Source organism: Sorghum bicolor, chromosome 1, assembly GCF_000003195.3.
Source record: "Sorghum bicolor cultivar BTx623 chromosome 1, Sorghum_bicolor_NCBIv3, whole genome shotgun sequence".
Taxonomy (NCBI): Eukaryota; Viridiplantae; Streptophyta; class Magnoliopsida; order Poales; family Poaceae; genus Sorghum; species Sorghum bicolor.
Window position 1 is genome coordinate 10,911,422 of NC_012870.2, and position 20,911 is coordinate 10,932,332.

Below are 20,911 nucleotides of genomic sequence, written 5' to 3' on the forward strand. Positions count from 1 at the left end.
CAACAGTGTCCCTGTGTGGAGCTTCCGTCGAGAGCGTTGCTTACTTTATGCTATCATTTTTGTACGAGACTATGTGATTCAATATATATTCCGCTATGTAATAAACACTGCAATGGTACATTTGAGATTTGTCTACTTATGTGTGCGACTGTTTCTGGGGCACATATGAGTCTTTTATGCATCCTATTTTGTTCTTAAAATATGGGTGTGACACTTGCTTTTCGAGGTTACCAGATTTACCTTTCCTAGTCTACCTTGCTAAGTTAGTTGACATGATTAGAATCTAGGATGCAAAACGCTTTAACGATAGATATAACAAACACTTACCAAAAACATAGTGCGCATCTAGATAAATATCTTGCATGTTTTGTAACTTGTAAGTAGGGTTTATAGACCCTTAGTTTTAAGTTGCATAATTCACACCTAAGCCCCTCTTAGAAGTCTCAGTCCCTACACAAACTTTTTCACGCTCAAAGATACCTTGAGCGCCTCCGATCTGCACTCTGAACATGTCATAGCTGCCTCCACTGTCACCATCATCCACTCCATCTTTAGCCAAACATTGTTTATTCATGGCATTGGCACCCCTACATATGGCTGGCGGCTAGTGTTGCTTCATCATCTACACTCGCATCTCCATTGGACTAAGCCTGTTGTCAACGAAGCTAATAACTCTAATATCGACATCTATTCAGGAAAAACCCAACTCTAAGCCACAAAACTCCGACAATGAACATTAACATCAGCGAGGTGTGAATGAAGTCAGAGCAGAGGAAGAGATGAATGAGGAATAAAACTTAAGCATGGAAAGAAAATTGTCAAGAGGATATACTATAGAAATTTTAAAAACAAAATTTCATATAGTCGCCCATTGTTGAAGAACACATCAAAACGTGGCCAGGAAAATATGCAGAAAACATAGATTTAATATGACAGCGCTTGTTCAAGGAGTAATGCAAATCCATTTCTTCAGGCATGCATTTGCCCTGCGTTGCACTGTGCTACAAATCCATAACCTTTGGATCAAAGTCTCATTTCGATAGATAGACCTGAAGGTCACCATGTCAGTTTATTGGTATTGACTAATACACTTGTTGCAGATTGGTTGATGAAACTATTTTTCCAACATACATGATCCTTCTGTCGCCTCAAGAACCTCTCTGCAAATAAATATAATTAAACAAACAATAGTTTCTTAGGAGAAACAAAATTAACAAAAGCTAAAAAATACCCAGATGTTGAACATGCAAACACAGCAAGACAATAGTCTGCAGCAGCACTCAAATTCACAGAGCAATACAGGTGATAAGTTTGACAGGTTGAAAAAGGGAGACCATTTGCACTTGGAAGTTCAAATTCAAGCTGCATACTTCGTTTATCTCCCTATTAGCATGGAAAAGGAAGCCTTCCAAAAGTATATTGCTAAAACACAAAGACAGTAGGGAAGTTAAGCGGGTGTGCTTGGTTTGAGCAATGAAGTTTGCAAACTAGTGCACCTCTACCACGGTTTTAGACAATTCCGTGTAAAAGTTTTAGTCCACACAACTGTCTACATATGGCTATGCTACACACAATATATATAAGCATAGAGCCCATAAGTTGCCATTTCCTCTTATTGATAGTGGAGGCCCTATGTAGTAACATGGTCCTTTTTCATGGCCTCAATTGCCTCCCTGTGATCATGTAAAGATAACACTGAACAATTAGTAATGTCCATGAAAGATGGCAACAAAAGACAACCAAATCTGTAATAGTCTACTAGTCTATAGATGGTTTACCTGAACATCCTCTCCATATCAACATTTGTAGGGTCCAACTTCAGTCCAGCCAAGAAAGCATCACATGCTTCTTTGTACTCCTATAGGTAAAAAAGATTGGATCTGATACATATACCACAAAGTGACATAAATATAGTACTAGGAATATAACATCATATTATATTTATATCTTACCCTGAGTGACATGAGAGCAACGCCTTTTCGGTAGTAACCTTTCAACCATTCGGGTCGTATCTTTATACAACTATTGGCATCAAGCAAAGCCTTGTTTGCCTCGCCAATTCGTAGATGGCAAAGGCTCCTGTTTGCATACAATGTTGCATCATCAAGGTCCAGCTCAATTGCCTGCATTAAAATAGAGCCACATTTGTGAGCAACACCTACTTCCAATTAAAGCAGACAAAGCTACACATTTGCGCAAATGTCATGGGCAGCTGGCAGCAGCACTGTGATGACATGACCAGTACAGCACACCGCAGACAAATTAGCCATGCTAAGGTAAGCTTGGAGATACAAATTTGATTTTAGTTTGACGAACATTTGATTTAGTTTGAAGGGTGGCTGCATAAATAAGTTTGGATCCTTATCCATTAGGAGACTGAGCCCTCTGGGAGGTTATCATCAAGGAATATCACAAATGATGAATTAACCGTCCACCATAGTTTTGTCAAGTCAATCCATGTCTTTCTACCAAGTTTTATCCCTTCAACCATGTCATTTTGTGCTTTGTACATTAATTGTCCAAATGTCCAAACATATCAGGTTTATCATAGGCAAAGTTACACATAAGAGAACAAAATTTCCTTGTCAACCATCAATAACACAATGCTAAATTGATCCTTCACAATTGTTCTAAACTTATTTTTGCACACTGGGTAAACAAAAATAGTACACCATTTACTAAAGTAGATATTAGTGCAACCACAGATCAAGTCATCAAGAATAGAGGAGCACTATAAATATACTGATACAACTCACCTGAGTGTAGAGCTTTGATGCAGCAAGGTAGTTCTTTCTACGAACAGCCTTATCACCATCTAATTTCAGCTTAAGTTTTGTAGTTTTACCATTCTTCTCAACCTAAATAATGAAGACAAATTAAACCAAGTGTAGTACGATGAAATTATCAGTGAACTGACAGATCAACAAGCCAACTCATCCTGGTTCCTCTATTCTCAATTCTTTCATCTAAATGTTAGTGGGTTTGTGAGGCACCTGGTTTATAAAGGCAGTTGAAGAGTCCTAGGTCAATCATGCAAGAACCTAAGAAGTAGTCCAAGCCTCCCGAAGGAGCGAACCAACTGGTTCTTCCTGCTACCCTAGCCAATCTATATTAGCCTCTGACTACACTATAAAGTAAAAGAGGAACAAATCATAATAAGTTTGATTAATACATCCACAAGAGATTTTATAAGTGGTTTGCCACCAGAATAATTTCACACCTAAATGTTTTTCAGAAGTGTAGATCAAATTAAAATCAGGAAGTTGACCATAAGAGATTAATTTACTTAGGGGCAAAAGTAATTCATGTAATCCCATAGAAAGGCATGAGATGTGCATACAAAGACGTAGAGCATGCTATCTAAACCATGTCAGACTCATGGGTGTAGAAAAATATGAATAGGTGATAATGTAACTGTGTACTTGTCAGTCTTATCTGTTGCATTTCATGTGCCCTACAGATGGCAAGAAATAGGGAAGAATAAAACTTCACCTGATTCTTTGCAATGTTGGGGTCTGCGCCTGCCTCCAGTAAGCACTTAATACAATCAGTCAAGCCATTCACAGTTGCAACCTCCAAGGGAGTGTTTGGATTGGCAGAATTCACATCAGCACCAGCCTGTGGGTGAGTATAATGTCAAGCAAAATGCCAATGCATACAGCAATCAAATAAGTCGAGAAATCAGGTGATCAAACCCACTTATATCTTAACTAATCGGTTCCAATCGCTCCTAGTTAAGACAACGAAGCTAAGAGGGACAGGATACCAGACCTTGATGAGAAGCTTCACACATTCCAATGAATCAGATTCATTCACAAGTTTAGTAGATTGAAGAGCTGATACCAGAGGGCTGCCTGACACTTCTGAAATGATGTCTGGCTACAAATCAAAAGGAAAAAAGGTAACCCCCAACACAAAAAGTGATATAAACAGGCTATAGAAACTTCAAACTTGAATGCAAATAATGTTGGAAATTTGGGATAGAATGTAAGAGCCAACCAGTATCCTACTTTATGCTATATTTAATATTTCAAATTTGTACCTATGGTCTTGATACTATTGAAAACCCATAAAACTAACATATTCATGGTCAACGATCTCACCCAAAAGTTGGTAATTCTTTTACATCCAGATATCAACAATGACATTAAACTAGCATATCCAACATGAACTTGAAGCAGAAAGAAATGTCAAAATCCACTTATTACATCGGCATGGTGATCCAGTAAGATCTTTACAGCATCAATGTTCCCATAGGAAGCAGCAATATGTAGTGGTGTCCCCTGAGGTATAGCAATATCAACTCTGGCTCCTCTGGATAACAATAGCCGCATTAATTCACCATTCCCTATATAAATAAATATAGAGAGAGATGTCAGGGACACAATAACTGGAGAAGAAGTAACAATAAATCCCTATATAATGTATGCTAATGTGTTCCATAGAACACATAATCAGGCTGTACCATTCATAAGATAAGTTTTAACACTTCAAGATGCAGACATGCTATGCAGAAGCAACAAATTGTGATTCATTTTTAACTGCGCTACAACAAAACAGTTAAATGCATAGCAGTCAAATTGCAATTTCAAAGAATGTGGCCTGTAGCATATATGCAAGAGTGATGGATGAATTTATACTGACCTCTGTTGATCAAACTGTCAACCACAATTGGCAGATATCATGATATAAAAGTCACAGTAATTGAAATGCTGGTGATCTATAGTATGGTGAAACACCATCATTTCAAAGCATGTTAGCATGGTATGAAAATTCCAGGTATCAAAAAACAGTTGGAATGTTACTAATTACTGTACAATTGATGAATCGATGACCAAATTATGGGGAAGATCAAAGGTTGCATGGAACAATAATCTGGTGACTGTAATTTGTGAGAAGAATAACAAGTGTTATTATTAAGGCGCACTCCAGATAGACAATTCACATATTGTTTTAGCCGCAAGGGTGAAACAAAGCAGTATAAAGTGATAAAATGATAACATACAAGTGACAACTAGGTTTATTCTTGCTTATTTAGAAACATTTATATTGATAAGCATATCTAGAGGGGTACCATTTTTTGCGGCGTTGTGCAGGGCAACAGAGCCTGTCTCGTCCATCTTGTTCGGATCAGCTCCATGGTCTAGAAGAAACCTCGCACAAGCCACTTCTCCAAATAATGATGCACAACCCAAAGGTGTTGCACCTGCAAAAATAATGTGAACAACCATGCCAGGTCCAAAGCATCTCTGGTTCTCTCAACTAATAGATGAAATAGTTGCAGCTATAACAATGAACAGTAACTAAGATATAATGGCATCTAGAGCACTGCGCCCCCATTTCACAATATTTAAAAGACCTTTCACTCCTAGAGGGCCATAGAATGCTACACTGCACCTGCGTGTGATGTATAAATTTTAGGATTTAGGAAGGGAGGTTATATGTTCGCATGTGCTTGTTAATGGACAAATGGAATGAAACAAGATATTTGGACTCTCTAACTCACTTTCATTAAAGATAGCACGTTTAGTGTAAGCCTGGTAAGGGCCCATCAGCCTATCTTCCATACTAGTCCAACACATCTTGGTATTTGGGTGTTGATACGTTGTTTAATTTTTTAGTGGCATATAAACAAAGGAAAATTAAAGAAACAATTGAAATGTCAACCTTCATTGTTCACTAATGCAGACATTAAAAACTTGTCTCCCTACTCCTTTGAGCCCTTTTTCACCTAAATCAGATTAACATTTAAGCAGATAAGCTCAAATGTGCTTATCCTGATCTAAGCCATTCAGATAGTCAGAGTCCCCCAAAATTTAGGGTTTTTTAGACTTGATAGCTTCTACATTTATGACTTTGAACTGCCCTTCAGTCCTATAACAAGAAGTACAAACACTCCTAAATTACTCAGTCGAATACTCAAATTGACTTACAGACTAGAGATACAGAGTTATTGCTTTTTTTCTGGAGAATACTACTTGTATAGGACTATAGGTAACTGATGTTCTGAATGTTTTGGGTAGAAAATGCTAACTTCCCTTGTTTCTGTCTCCAGCCCTGATATTATGGTGTGATTATCCTTGTAATAAAATCCAAATGATGGAGTACACCATGCTATAGCCAGGCTTGAAATAATTTACCAGCACTAAGAGAAACTGAAGTTTTTCGAGGAATTGTACAGTGAGGGCAAAGCTGACCAGAACTTTGCCAAAAGGATGTCGGAGCTTTGTACATCTCGGATATGTGAATATGGGGGATTGGAAAGATATTATATGGCTAGATTTACATTGCACTAAGTTGTTTATCATGCAAGCACCAATGTGCTTAGTCGTTCAGGTAAATTGGCTTTTGCAAAGAGAAACGAAATTTACTAGGTATATAACAATTTGGCACAGGAGCACGAATTCAATTAACCTGGCACAGAAAAAGCACTAACCATTACAGAGGCCACTGCAATCCACGTCAAAACTGAGGTCCTCCACAAAGTACCTGCAGACCTCCAGTTTTCCTAGGAACACTGCCAATTGTAGCAGCCCATGTCGATCAATATTCATTTTGGCAAGCTTGGCTCTGGTATTCTTTTTCATGCTACTCACCAGCCCTTGAGCACAAGATGTCAGAGAAGAATCACAGTGAGAATATGAGATGCACGTATGTAACAACCGGGAGAGGCAAGATCAACAAATCTTCATTACCCTTGAGGCGGCGGACATCTCCGTCCTGGATCGCCTCGACGAGCTTGCCCTTAATCGAGTCGCCTAAGACTGGATGCAGGATGGAACAACCAAAGCCACTCGCCGTTAGTACGCTCCGCCGCCGGGGCAAGTGGCACGAACTAGGGTTTTAAGGAGGGAGGACGTGCCGAGGGGAATCGCACGTACCGAGGATCTGGCACCCGAGCCAGTAGTAGAAGTCGTACTTGTCCACGCCGCCACCACGAGGCCGTGGCTGCGGCAGTTCCATTCTGAGATTTGCGCGGCGCGGCGGCGGAGATGCTTCGGTTTTGGGGTTTTGGCGGTGGCTTCGCGGGGAAGGAGGTGGGAGCCGGGAAAGCGAAGAGGCCGAGGCGGGAATGTACGTGGGAAATGCCGAAATGGTGAGCTGGACCTGGATGGTATGGAAACGGATCAAACTTTCTTTAATTTAATTAGGTTCGTAATCGAGTTTCATTAAAATTTCATGGCATTAAATATACTAATGTGGCACCATATTAATAAAGAAAGATGATAAAAGTTTTATAGGAATAGAGAGAGTTTCATAGAGACAAAACTTTTCTATACTATTTCAAAAATTAAATACTAATTAAATTATGTATACATTTATACATGCACATGTATACATATCAAATGTTAAAAAAACTAAGAAATATTACAATGATTAAAATACTAATTAATATTCAAGATTAGTCAATGATAATTAATTTGGTGTTAGAACATTCATCAAGTTATTAAAAGAGTGGCACAGAGGGAACACAAAAATTAATTTAAGCTTCTCTAGCCTGAGGGCATTTAAGTTATTTTGTAACGCCGTTAGCCACCGTTAACGTTAAATATGGACGGAATAGCTTGTACGGCAAAAAAAAAGAAAAGTGTCATGACATACAGGTTCACTCCAACTTTTTAGTGACACAGAGAAAGGTGTCATCTTTCTTAATGGCACACAGGGAAAAACCTTAATATTCTTGGTTTTCAGTTAGAAAAGATGTGATGACAATTGTTTATTACTTTGGGCCTAGAATAATATTGATTTGAGTTTGTGACGGCTTCTACGCATTACAAAAAATCAATATTTTGCCGTTATGCTCCTATGCATTAGAAATAATATTCTTTCCATATGACATTAAAAGTGACGGTGTAAGAACAACTCCGAGAAGAGCTATTCATGTTATGTAATCTATATTTTGCTATTTTAGAAAAAAAAAGAGTCCAACAGCATATATCTCGGAATCCTTGTAAGCTAGATATAGCTTGTATGTGCCGCTAGTCATTCACTTCATCCTATTGGAAAGGTTGTTAGAGTTTTATGTTTTTTTACTCGAGTTTTTATTTTAAATATTAGCTAAATCATGAGTTTAGCCATCTATTTTTTACTAACTTTGTTGGAGTTGCTCTAAATTTTTATGAGTTTGTGACTAGGCAAAAGGTGATATGAGTTTGAGATTGCTTCTATGTATTATAAAAATCAGGCTTTATGGTTGAGGTCTATGCATTTCAAAAATAATTTTTCATACGATACTGATTTTTATAGTAATTGGATTTAGAAATTTGATTGTCATTCTTCTATCATGGAAGATTTTTAACACACACGTGCGTGGATTTTATAAAAGAGTCACTTTTGTGAACAAAAAATTATGATTACATTATATTAATATTTATATTACATCAAAATATGGCAATGTTAGCCATATTTGTCTGACGGGCTCCCCCCTCCCTTTATTTCTTTTATGGTTCCACCGCTGGGTGTGGATTAAGGGCTTGTTTGGTTCCCTTGCTAAATTTTAGCTAGCTAAAATTATTTTAGCTACTCTTGGGTGATTAATGGAACTAAACTATTTTAGCTTCTTTTAATCAATGTATTTGTAACTTTAGCTACTAAAGTGACTAAAATTTAGCTAACTAAAATTTAGTTGGTGGAACCAAACAGTCGGAGAAGGAAGAGATGAACAAGGAATAAAAATTTAGTATGAAAAGAATTTGTTGAGGATATACATCAAAACACGGCCACGAAAAGATGCAGAAAATACGGATTTAACATGACGTGACGCTTGTTCAAGGAGTAACGCAAATTCATTTCTTTAGGCATGCATTTGCCCCACGTTGCCTGTGCTAGAAATCGAGAACCTTTCGATCTAAGTCTCATTTTGATAGATCGACCTGAAGGTCACCGTGTCAAAGTTTTTTTTGAACATAGGTCACCGTGTCAAAGTTTATTGGTATGGATTAATGACTACATACACTTGCTGCAGCTTGGCTCAACAAATTAAAAACACAATAGTTTCTTAGGAGAAACAAAATTAACAAAAGCTAAAAAAAAATGTCGAACATGCAAACACAAACAAGTCTCCGATTCAGCGTTCGAATGGATAGCTTCGAGCAGATTAGCTTCTATGCATTGAAGCTTCGAGCAGAGCGTATTACCAGAGCTAGGGGGACTAAGTACACCACTGCCGCAAGTGATAGCAAACCATGCAGCATATGAAAATCTTCAGTGCAATACAGGTGATAAGTTTGATAGGTTGATAAAAGGAGACCATTTGAACTTCAAAGTTCAAATCCAACTGCTAACTTTGTTTATCTCCCCATTAGCGTGGAAGAGGAAGCCTTCCAAAAGTGCATTGCTAAAACACAAAGACCATGGGGAAGTTAAAGGGGGTGCTTGGTTTGAGAAATAAAGTTCACAAAATAGTGCACCTCTACCACGGTTTTAGACAAATCCGTGTAATAGCGTTAGTCCGCACAACTTTCTACATATAGTTGTGCTACACATATATATACAAAATGGCAGCATAGAGTCCACAAGTCCTGCCAGTTCCTCTAATTGATGGTAGTGGTCTATGTAGTAACATGGTCCTTCTTCATGGCCTCAATTGCCTCCCTGTGATCATGTAAAGACAACACTAGACAATTAGGGATGTCCATGAAAGATAGCAACAAAAGACAATTACTAGTCTATAGATGGTTTACATGAACATCCTCTCCATATCAACATTTGTAGGGTCCAACTTCAGTCCAGCCAAGAAAGCATCACATGCTTCTTTGTACTCCTATATAGGGATAAAAAAGTGGAGCTGATAAATATACCACAAAGTGACATAAAAATAACAGTTGGAAGGTAATATTATATTATATTCATATCTAACCTTGAGTGACATGAGAGCAACACCTTTCCGGTAGTAACCTTTCAACCATTCAGGCCGTATCTTTATGCAACTGTTGGCATCAAGCAAAGCCTTGTTTGCCTCACCAATTTGTAGCTGGCAAAGGCTCCTGTTTGAATACAATGTTGCGTCATCAGGATCCAGCTCAATTGCCTGCATTAAAACAGAAACACATTTGTGAGCAAAGCAGACAAAGATACATCTTTAGGCAAATGTCATGGGCAGCTGGTAGCAGTACTGTTGTAGTTCACGCGATGATGTGAACAGTACAACACACAGCAGACAAATTAGCAATGCTAAGGTAAGCTAGGAGATACAAATTTCATTTTAGCTTGATGAACATTAGATTTGGTTTGAAGGGTGTATGCATAAATAAGTTTGGATCCTTCTCTGACAAGGAGACTGACCCCTCTGAGAGGGTATGCTATTATCATTAAGGAATATCATAAATGATGAATTAACTGTCCATCATAGTTTTGTCAATTCAATCTTCGTCTTTCTACCTACTTTCAAAAAAAAATCTTCGTCTTTCTACCATGTTTCTCCCTTACATTAGTTGTCCAAATGTCCAAACATATAAGGTTATCATAGGCAACACGACACACAAGACAAACAAAATTTCCTTGTCAAACAGAAATAACACATGCTAAATTGATCCTTCACAATTGTTCTAAACTGATCGTTGCACACTGGGTAAACAAAAATAGTACACCTTCTACTAAAGTAATATTAGTGCAAACACGGATCAAGTCATCAATAATACAGGAGCACTACAAATATACTGATACAACTCACTTGAGTGTAGAGCTTTGATGCAGCAAGGTAGTTCTTTCTACCAACAGCCTTGTCACCACCTAATTTCAGCTCAAGTTTGGTGATTTTACCATACTTCTCGACCTAAATAATCAAGACAAGCCAAACCAAATGTAGTATGATGAAATTATCAGTAAACTGACAGATTAACAAGCCAACTCATTGGGAAAAAAATCTATTCTCAATTCTTTCACCTTAAACTTATGTCCATAAATACATGTAAAGATAAAATTGAAGTTCTACGACAACTACTAGTTCCCTTTTATATCCCTACCTTCATTATCAACATTTATTTTAGAGTCATTACCACTAATAAAATGAGTACTTAGCAAAAGCCTTGTATGTGGATACTATAGTCTTTTATAGATCTATTGATGTTGTTTGCAAATTTCTAGAATCCTCTGTCTTACACTATAGGTCATTTCAGCTTTTCTAGGTACATAACTTTTGTTATGCACCAGAGTACTTAGCAAAGTCCTTTTATGTGGACCTTATATAGATCTATCGATGTTGTTTGCAAATTTCTATAGTCCTCCCTCCATTTAAATTGTAGGTTGTTTTGACTTCTATAGGCACATAGCTTTTGTCATGCACCTAGATATAGAACTCTAGATATATATATAGCAAAAACTGTGTCTAGAAAAAGCAAAAACGACCTATATCATTTGGAACTGAGGGAGTACATCACAACTTAGTAAGGACCTTGCATGTGGGTAGAGTCTTTATAGATCTGTCAATGCTTTTCTGCAAGTTCTAGAATACATTGTATTGAGGATCAGAAGAAGCACCACATCAAAGTTCATACCTTGGGATTTGAATGTTTTGATTGGGCATGAGAAAGGATTCCATCAACAGTCCACACTGATACAGTTTGAGTGGGAGAAGTGGAAGGAAATAGCAATTCCACATCCTTTCTTCTTCCATAGCCTGCTGCAATTTCTATTGGTATAGCACCACACTGTCAAGCAACACAAAGAACAAGATTTCTATTGGCATAGCACCTTAACAAATTAATCAACAGATTATTCAGTATATGAAAGTTACCAGCTTAACAAAGTAATCAACAGATTATTCAGTATATGAAATTGCACATACATATATAACTACCAAAAAAATAGTGTAGACCTAATTAAGCCTAATGTTTCATTATACAGCAAATAAATGGTGGGCATAAAGCACAGATTAAACCAACTTTTGACCAAAAATCGTGAGGATCACCATCCATTTGATCATGGCATAGTAGTGGCAACAATATGGTTTGTAAAAATGTGCACCAAACAATTACTTATTGACATGTTTTCTGTGGCATATTGATTGTATGGTAGGGGCTTGAATATTATACTCAAATATGATGTTTGTGCAGATGTCACAATGCTATAAAGTTATAGAGCAGCAAGAATTAAGGGAAAATCACGAGCAGGTTAAAAGATGCCAAAAGAACTAACACATTTTTTGGGGATATTCGAGTTCGCGCCAGCATTCAACAAGTACTTGATGCAATCAGTCAAGCCATGAGTAGTCGCTACCACCAAAGGAGTGTCTGGACCAACAAAATTCACATCCGCACGCGCCTGTAGATATGAAATATATAGAATTAAAAGTTGTAAATGGATACAGATATATTAAGGTCACTTTGTATGGGATTAAACCTTCAATCATGCAAGCTGAACTGATAAGGCAAAGTGAACAGAAGCATACCTCGACGAGTAGCTTCACGCATTTCAATGCAATTGATTCAGGAAGTCCATCAGAAGCAGCATTAAGTGTTGCAACAAGCGGTGTACCTAAAGCTTCTGAGATTTTGTTTGGCTACATGTTTTCATGAGAAAAGAAAAGAAGATGTCACCTCTACTAAAAATAAATTATAACAGGGTATTTAAGACACAATCTTGGAACATAAATAGAGGCAGAGTATTTTGGGTTTAAGAAATATCCAATGTAACGCAAACGTTGTCTGACTTCAAACCTCAAACACAGAAACACTAGTCTACCATGTACAGGAATCAAACATGTATCCAAACTCATATACACCTTCACATTTGCTTGCAGACTGGCACAATAAAACTATAATCTTGACAATTTGTAATCCACTGCTATCTTATAGATGGATAAGCCTTAACAGCAAGGACAACCTTTTCAACTGAAGAAAACAAGGCAAAAATACTAGACAAAAGAAAATTATGTTGCGCTAAATCAGAAAGCATACATGGCAGATTGGCAGTATACTAGTATGGTACAGAAAGAGTTTCCAGCTTATGCTTAAGTATGGGTGCGCTAAATATTTAAGTCAATTGGCAGTATATCTCTTGCTACAAGAAGGGATATAAGATAAAATGATAGACATCATCGGGAACCAGTGAACCTTCAGTTACAACTTGCTAAGTCATACATGATTTTGGACTGACAGTAACTGGAAACACATAAATGAATATCAACAATACAGTAAGGCCAGAGTGAAAGTGCAGTGCAAGTACTCTAAATGTGTGTGCATTGTATTTATTGAGATAGCACAAAAAAACATGGAATTTGCTTATTACATCTGCATGTTGCTCCAATAAAACTTTCATGAAATCAGCCTTCCCATGGACAGCAGCAATATGGAGTGGTGTGCCATGAAAATAGGCCATATCAACATTAGCTCCTCTAGACAACAACAATTTTGCTACTTCGTCATGCCCTAGACAAAAAGAATGAAAAGGCCAAGTTAATGTCTATCATTTCCCTAAAATGTCAAATCATTATAATTAGACAAATATGAATACAACAAGGAATTGGGTAAACAACACAATGATAAAATAAACATGAGCTATTCATATTATTGTTTTCCTGCATACTAGCGATGATGTTAGTGACAACTGACAAGACTATTTAAATGCAGATAGTACATTATGCTCTACCAGTAAAGACACAAGTGTTCTATGTTACACGAAGCCACAAAGTAGGGATGTTTACCATTTCAGTCAAGGCCTGCCCAAAAGGAAATGAGTTATAGGATCGAACAACACTAAAGGACAAAAAGAATCAGCAAAAAATAGTAAAAGTCACAACTTTTCTTGTCTTCATAAAGTTGCCAGCAAATTCAGGCTACCATAGTGTTAGATGTGAAGAATGTAGCATCTTCTTTAAAGTGAGAAGTGACCACAGGAAAGAAACAAATGCTATCCTAACAGACAGTGAATCATTCCATTATTATATATATTTGACTTCTTTTATACACAACAGCAAATCCATTAATGGGATACAGAATATGCAGAGGGGTACCATATTTTGCAGCACAGTGAAGAGGAACTTCACCAGGTTCATCTTTTTTATTTGGATCGGCCCCATTGTCCAGAAGATACCTTACAGTGTCCAATTTCCCATCCAACGCAGCAGCATGCAAAGCTGTCACACCTGACACCGACATCGAAAGCAAATTCCTTATGTGAGATCATGTAAAGTGATAACACTTCGAACTATAAGGGGATGAATCTAGAATTCTAGATGAGCAAGTTATTAGAAGTAAGTGTGACATTAGCAAATGGGCAAGTAAGATATACAAACCCACAAAACAAGTCAAGTGTGGGATTGAGTGAATAGGACGCAAAATTTAGATGACCGCAGACCGCAATATTCAAATAATGGATACTGCATGAACTCAATGCATATAATTTAACTGGACATCCTAGATTTAACGAATTAATTCAATGTTCTAACTTGCAAATTACAGCAATGAAGCATGAGTCAGGGCCGAGATCACGTCATAACTCACAACGCGGAGGAAGGAAAATGAGGAAGCGCGCACGTACCCGTGCCACTACTACCCAGATTGATGTCGAAACCGAGCTCCTTCACCATGAACTTGACGACGTCTAGCCTCCCCATGCGCGCCGCCGCTTGGAGTGGGCCCTGGCCCCCGATGCAGACGTCCACGAGCTGCGCCTTCCCCTCCGCGTCCTTGCCCCTAGCCATCTCTTCAACACCCGACCACAACGTACGACAACGAAACCAAAACACAGATGAACACATCAGAGTGAGAGCACACAATCGCAGCCAGTATTAGCATCCATATAGGCGCGCAGCGACGACGACACGAAGCCATAGCGCGAAATGCAAGCCCAGTAGAGGGCCCGGCCGCACCGGCACGGCCGCGCGAGGGGTAGTGGACGGGGAGGGAGGTCGGCGATGGGGAGCGCTTACCCCTGACGCGGCGGAGGTCGCCCTTGAACGCGGCGTCGAAGAAATCCATCTGCGGCGATTTGTCGCCGTAGGGAAGCCGGGAGTTGAGGCTGAGGAAGATCCTCGTGTTGAGGTCGAAGGCTCCCTCCATGATCGCCGCCGCTGCCGGCCGGAGCTTGGGCAGCAGTTTGCTAGGGTTTCCTCACTTCGGTCTCCGCGCCAAGGTTTTGGGGGGTGTTTGCGCGGTGTGGTTTGGGAGGAAGAAGTGCAGACATGAGTGGGAAAGGAGAGAACGCACGCGCAGATATAGGGAGGCGCTGGACTTGCGCGTCCGCGAGAAAAAAAGCCGGGAGGACGAGAAGTCCTGTACTCGTGTCATGGTGTGGCTGGGGCTTGTGATTGTGATAGCTGGGGGCTGTGTTTTGCGGCCTTGCGGGTGGACGAGACTTCAGACTTGCATCTTCTCCCGTTGCAAATTACAAATCGTTCCAATTTTTTTTATAAAGAGTTATATATTTTAAGTTTGATTAAAATTATAAAAAATATAAAGATTAATATTAAATAAATGTAATATAATAATATAATTAATTAAAACTCTATTGATAATTATTTTATATTAGGGCTTGTCCAAAAACTCCGGTTATTAGGACCGAAATTCTTAATCTCGTAAAGTTGAACTAAGAGCAACTCTAAGATATTCTCTATATCTTTCGTAATTGCTAGTAATAAAAATTTTAATAAAAATATCATCCAATAGTTTCTTTATTTAGTTATTATCTAAATATAGTTCTTCTATTTTGAATTTCTCGTTAATCAAATATAGAAAACGAGAATAGCTCTGAAATATACACAAGATACAGAAAAACTATTAGAGAACAAAAAGATATAGAAAATAATTTTTATATAAATAGTTCTCCAAATAATGATTTAGAGAGTGGGTTTTACAAAGACTCTTAGAGATACTCTAACTAATTATGTATGGAAATACTCAACATTAAATCGAGTTATATATATATAGTATTGAAATGGAATTAACGGGTGTATTCTTTTAACCCGCTAACTAACATGGAAAGGCTCCGCGGGTGTATTTGTGTGTGATTATGAGTAGAGAGTAACTACTCCTTGGGAGTAGGAAAATACTAATTTTACGATAATATGTATACATATAAGGAGAGTATATTCAGTAGCTAGCTACAAAATAAGTTATTCTATAGCCACTTCTATTTACGATAGTTTTATATACTAATTTACGATAATATATATACATATTTATGATAGTTGGGTTACTATAACACATGGGGATATTTACCATAACATTACAGCAAACCACTTAGTAAGAAGTTACTATAATCTCATAAATTAACATAGTTATTATTGTAACTTAAACTGGCTACAGAATATGTTATTTTGTAGCTAGCTGTAGGATAATAGTTCTCTCTCTCTCTATATATATATAAAGGAAATGAGCACTTTGTTATATTTATTTGTGTTTTATCCTTTGTATTAAAATTGACAATTTTTAAGCTTTTACAACTGACTTTGAAGCAGACTGTCTATATATAGTTTATATACATGCTCTTAGACTTTTTAGGGCTTTTATTTCACGCACAATGGTACCTTATACTCTCTGGTTGAAAGGAGCCTAATAAACTTTTAAATTATAATCTTTAGATTTGATTTTAATTTTATATAGATTGTATAAGTTTCTGTCAATTTGTGCATTGTTCGTGAAAAGACAAGAAGCTAACAGTACACTTTTATTGGTAAGTCGAAGTCTATATATACCTTGAGATTGATTTTTATTGTGCGTTGCAACGGGGGAAAGTATCAAATGGCCATAGAAAGTTATGACATAATGTTACATTCTATTTATGTTTATGTTTTTTATAAAATTTAAAGTCTATAATTTATTTTATTGATAACCATGACATCTATGGTATTAAATAGTTGATATTTAAAATAATATGTAGCTTGGAGACATATTTCTTTAATAGTAAAAATAGAAATTAGTCAAACCTTCTCTTACTTTAATATTACCTCTTCATATACGTTAGTATTATATATTAAAAATAAAAAGTTTGTTGGTAGCTTTGTTTTTTATTTAGATTAGGATTTCTATAAAATATGATATATCAGTTAAATGTACGTAGATTATAAACACATGGACTTATAAAGTGTTCACATAACATAACAACACATCATGCAAAGATAGTGTAAGCATCCTCAAGCATAAATTTAGTTAAATTAGTAAATCAGTGAGATATACAGGAATTATGCTAAAACTTTTACCACAAATCAAGCATCACATTAAATAGGCTATTATAAAATTTTCATAATAATTAGAGCAAGATAACTACAATTTTAGTTTTACACTAAAAAGCATAGGCAAGCATCTACCAACAGAAAAATATACTAAAATTTATGATTTTTTTGTTTACTATATGGATCTAAATATGTGGAGCTGAACAAAATTTGTTTTATAATTTTTAGATTTTTCTATAAATTACTATATATTTATTAATTTTATAGAAGATTTTGTATTAGGAACCCTAAAAAAACTTCTATTCTTTTTCCTCTTCCCGTCTATCTATGGGCTGATTGTGGATGCGGCTCTTCCAGCAGTCTATCTACGGGCGGTCGGATAGATTGGCTGACAAATTTGCACTTAAGCTCCTGTACTTTCTTTAATTTTAATATGAAAATTTCTATTTTTTTTCCTCCTCTACTGATTCCAAAAGGAAACGGATATACGGAGTAGTGGATAGGCTGGCAGGAAAAATATGGCAGAATAGGTAAATAAATAGGTATAGATTCAGCTAGGAGGCCCTTTCACGAGGTGAAACCACATGTACCGGTGATTATGGGATATGGTCAAGTCCATCACGATGTTCACCGAACCAAACACAAATCGTGGCCATGGGGTAGATAAACCAACCCGTCTCACGCACTTGGTGACGACTATCTGCGGCACCAAACAGAAAACTCAGGCCTTATTTAATTCCCAAAAATTTTCAAAATTTCCCGTCACATTAAATCTTTATACATATACATGGAGCACTAAATATAAACAAAAATAAAAACTAATTGCATAGTTTGTCTGTAATTTGCGAGACGAATCTTTTAAACCTAGTTACTCTATAATTAGATAATAATTGTCACATACAAATAAAAGTACTACAGTAGAAAAAACAAAAAAATTCGTGATGCAAGAGGTCCGAGTCCGGGGTGAGTCCATCGATCGAGCACCTCATCCCCAAAGCGTTTTTTTTTCCGAGCGCGGGTCAAGGAATAATTCCGTGCCCCCAATAACGAAGATTTTATCTCGGCTTTTTTTTTCTTCTTCTCTCCTCTATATATATATAACAAGGGAGCTTCTTGGCAGAGATCAGATCAGGAGACGGCGAGATTCAAGTTCAAGATTGCCGCACCACTAGCGGCGCCAACAGTGTCGATATGTCTGCGTCGACGACGACGACGTCGCCCTGGGCGTCGTCTCTTCCGGATGATTTGGTTCGCCTGGTCGCGTCGCGCTTGCTGGCCGCCGACGTCGTGGACCACGTCCGGTTCCGAGCTGTCTGCGCCTCCTGGCGATCCAGCACGGCCTCCCCGCGCGGTCGCGGCGTCGTCGACCCACGCTTCCGCCCGCGGCGCTGGATGATGCTGCCCGAGGGCCACGGGCTCTACCCTGGCCACCCCAAGCTGCACGGCTACGTGCGCTTCTTCAACCTCGACACGGGGGCCTGGGTCCGCGTCCACATCCCGCTGTTCGACGACCACTGCGTCCTCGATTCCGTCGAGGGCCTTCTCGTCCTGCAGCGGGACGACGACACCGCCGTCCGCCTGCTACACCCTTTCACCGGCGACATTGTCGACCTGCCGCCGCTCTCCACTCTCCTCCCACAGATGCACCAATACCCCACCGCAGAGCGATCTGCGCGACGGAAGGTCCTCTACCTCAGATCCATCGTCTCTGCCGCTGCTACCTTCACCGACGACGGCGTTGGTGACCGTCATGCTTGTGTTCATCAAGAGAATACAACGTGTGGCCTTCGCAACTTCACAGGACCACCAGTGGACGATGTCCACCTGGTCGTACCCCATACATAGAAGCGGCATCGCACCCTTCTCATGCCATGGCAAGACCTACGTGGTGAGTCAGGACATAATAGGGGAAGTGCGACACACATATCTAACCAAGATTTTCCAGATAGACACGCCTCTGCCTGGTGAGTCGCTACGGCCCCCAAAGCTGATCGCCACATGCAAAACGCTGTGGCCACGCGTCTTCATGGTGGAGTGCAACTCGGAGGTCCTGGTGATAGGCCATACCGACGCTGTTTGTACCAGACAGCTAGTTTACAGGCTCGCGGACCTTGTCATGGGAAGGTGTATGCATAGTGGACAAGGCCATCTTCGCGCACAAGAGGACGCTTAGCGCCTCCGCCAAGGCGTTGCCGATGCTTGAAGCTGGCACGATCATACGCCGCAATCCAATGCGATATCGTCTGATGAAATATCACATTAGCAGTGGCTCCTGGTCGCCGGCCATGGATCCGTGCAGCTTAGATGGGATGGAAGCAGGTCCATGCAGCTTCGCCCAGCACATGGTGACCTGTTGCAGCTGTACCCACTGGTACGTATTACGTGTCTGTCTACTTTCTGTTTCTCGATCTCTCAGGCTTGCGTGTTTCTTGTTTTTCTGAGTTATATATGACACAAGTTCGATCTCATTTGGTTTTAAATAATTTTATTTCTGTTCTATACTGATCGACTTTTAGCCGATTCACCTTTTTGCTGATGATGTGCTTTACGTACAGGAACAAAGGAGTGCTGTTCCAAGGGAAGACACGCTTTGATCACCCAGCGAAATGGCTTCGGTGGCCAGTGAAATGGAAACTCCGCCATGGGGTTAGTCTTCGTATCCATTGTTTAATTTGTTTTTTTTTTGCTAATAATAATACATGCTTTCGTATACGGACTTCCGTTTTGCTTCCTCTATAGTGTGTAAATTGTTAGTATTAAGCTGAAATTCAACTGTCGTCAATATTTGCAGTGTAGCTTGCTTCAGCTAATTTGAGTTTTTTAGTTTTTGTCTTCACTGATCTAAAGAGAAAATAGCTAGAGCCAAATCAATTCAAAGGTGATATATGGTCATCATACAGTATTGTTGGCACTTGTGCTATGTCTTCACGGTGTTTTCTAGAAATCGGAAACTTGTTTTTATACCCTTAGAAAAGCCCTCGAATCTGATTATTAATGCTATGTATATATTATCACGTTAGATTTTGATGATTTATAGAGTAGAGAGAGATAAGTGAGACAAAAGAGGCCAACGTGTTTCCTTAATTACGTGCATTTTACATTTTTTTCAACTTCTAAAAAAACATAAAAAGTATTGTAGTCCGATTTCCAACCTTGAATTACGAAACCAGGTAATCCGGCACCCTCCGGCTGTCAAACCGAGCTGGTTTCAAAGGTGGTTTATCATTTTTATATAAAAATGATAAATATCCCATTTACTATGTAAAATTCGTAAATAGTTTAGTTAAAATTTAAAAATGAAACTAGTACCAATTTTTTCTCAAAATGTTATGTACTTCCTCCATCCCAAAAATCTTAGAGAGTCAAAACATCTCAAGTTTGACTGACATTATAGAAAAAAAAATTAGAAAGATTTATAACATCAAATAGATATTACTATGAAAATATAACTAATGAAGAATCTAATGATACTTAGTTGGTATCATAAATATTATTATGTTATCATATAAATTTGGTCAAACTAGAGATGCCTCGACTCTCTAGATTCTTGAAATGACTTATAATTTGGTATGGAGGGGGTACCTTTTATGATTTATATGTAGTTATTTGGAATTGATTTTAATTATATTCCTATTCCTTTATTGCTCATAGCCATACTCATTAATTTAGAGCAGCAACAAACATATAACATTTTTAGAAGAAAACTGGTGCTAGTTTCATATGTTTCTAATTTTAAGTAAACTAGGTGAACTCCCCGCGCGTTGCTGCGGGATTTTCTTAAAAATAAATCATTATATACAT

General features: G+C 38.3%; 2 protein-coding genes and 1 pseudogene across 3 annotated transcripts; 1 reads left to right on the plus strand and 2 right to left on the minus strand.

Moving 5' to 3' along the window:
• LOC110432972 (ankyrin repeat and protein kinase domain-containing protein 1-like) lies at window positions 828-7,085 on the minus strand. Of its 2 annotated transcripts, none has more exons than XM_021454366.1 (11): window positions 6,882-7,085; window positions 6,696-6,764; window positions 6,437-6,601; window positions 5,075-5,206; window positions 4,209-4,348; window positions 3,772-3,879; window positions 3,493-3,618; window positions 2,757-2,858; window positions 1,953-2,123; window positions 1,779-1,858; window positions 828-1,160 (listed from the first exon to the last, which is right to left on the minus strand). In XM_021454366.1, exons 1-11 carry the CDS (start codon window positions 6,961-6,963, stop codon window positions 1,115-1,117), a joined length of 1,221 nt encoding a protein of 406 aa, XP_021310041.1. In that variant the 5' UTR covers window positions 6,964-7,085; the 3' UTR covers window positions 828-1,114. The 2 variants fall into 2 exon arrangements, with proteins under 2 accessions (XP_021310041.1, XP_021310046.1); XM_021454371.1 differs by lacking the exon at window positions 828-1,160 and adding an exon at window positions 1,239-1,673 and having other exon boundaries at window positions 6,882-7,079.
• LOC8054173 (ankyrin-1) lies at window positions 9,144-15,151 on the minus strand. The gene is made up of 11 exons (XM_002466626.2): window positions 14,870-15,151; window positions 14,479-14,643; window positions 13,952-14,083; window positions 13,228-13,367; window positions 12,389-12,499; window positions 12,136-12,261; window positions 11,496-11,648; window positions 10,673-10,774; window positions 9,860-10,030; window positions 9,684-9,763; window positions 9,144-9,594 (listed from the first exon to the last, which is right to left on the minus strand). The coding sequence occupies exons 1-11, from the start codon at window positions 14,997-14,999 to the stop codon at window positions 9,552-9,554; spliced, it is 1,353 nt and encodes a 450-aa protein (XP_002466671.2). The 5' UTR covers window positions 15,000-15,151; the 3' UTR covers window positions 9,144-9,551.
• On the plus strand, window positions 14,998-19,704 carry LOC110436536 (annotated as a pseudogene).

What these genes read in the sequence shown, in the direction of transcription:
- LOC8054173 (XM_002466626.2), bottom strand. Translation starts at nt 14,999, where the DNA reads ATGGAGGGAGCCTTCGACCTCAACACGAGGATCTTCCTCAGCCTCAAC. An exon ending in CGACCTCCGCCGCGTCAGGG is followed by an intron (nt 14,644 to 14,869) that starts GTAAGCGCTCCC and finishes CGGGTGTTGAAG; the next exon opens with AGATGGCTAGGGGCAAGGAC. An exon ending in TATTGGAGCAACATGCAGAT is followed by an intron (nt 12,500 to 13,227) that starts GTAATAAGCAAA and finishes GAAAACATGTAG; the next exon opens with CCAAACAAAATCTCAGAAGC.
- LOC110432972 (XM_021454366.1), bottom strand. Translation starts at nt 6,963, where the DNA reads ATGGAACTGCCGCAGCCACGGCCTCGTGGTGGCGGCGTGGACAAGTAC. An exon ending in TTGCTCTCATGTCACTCAGG is followed by an intron (nt 1,859 to 1,952) that starts GTAAGATATAAA and finishes TTTTACCTATAG; the next exon opens with GAGTACAAAGAAGCATGTGA. An exon ending in GATATGGAGAGGATGTTCAG is followed by an intron (nt 1,161 to 1,778) that starts GTAAACCATCTA and finishes ATTTATTTGCAG; the next exon opens with AGAGGTTCTTGAGGCGACAG.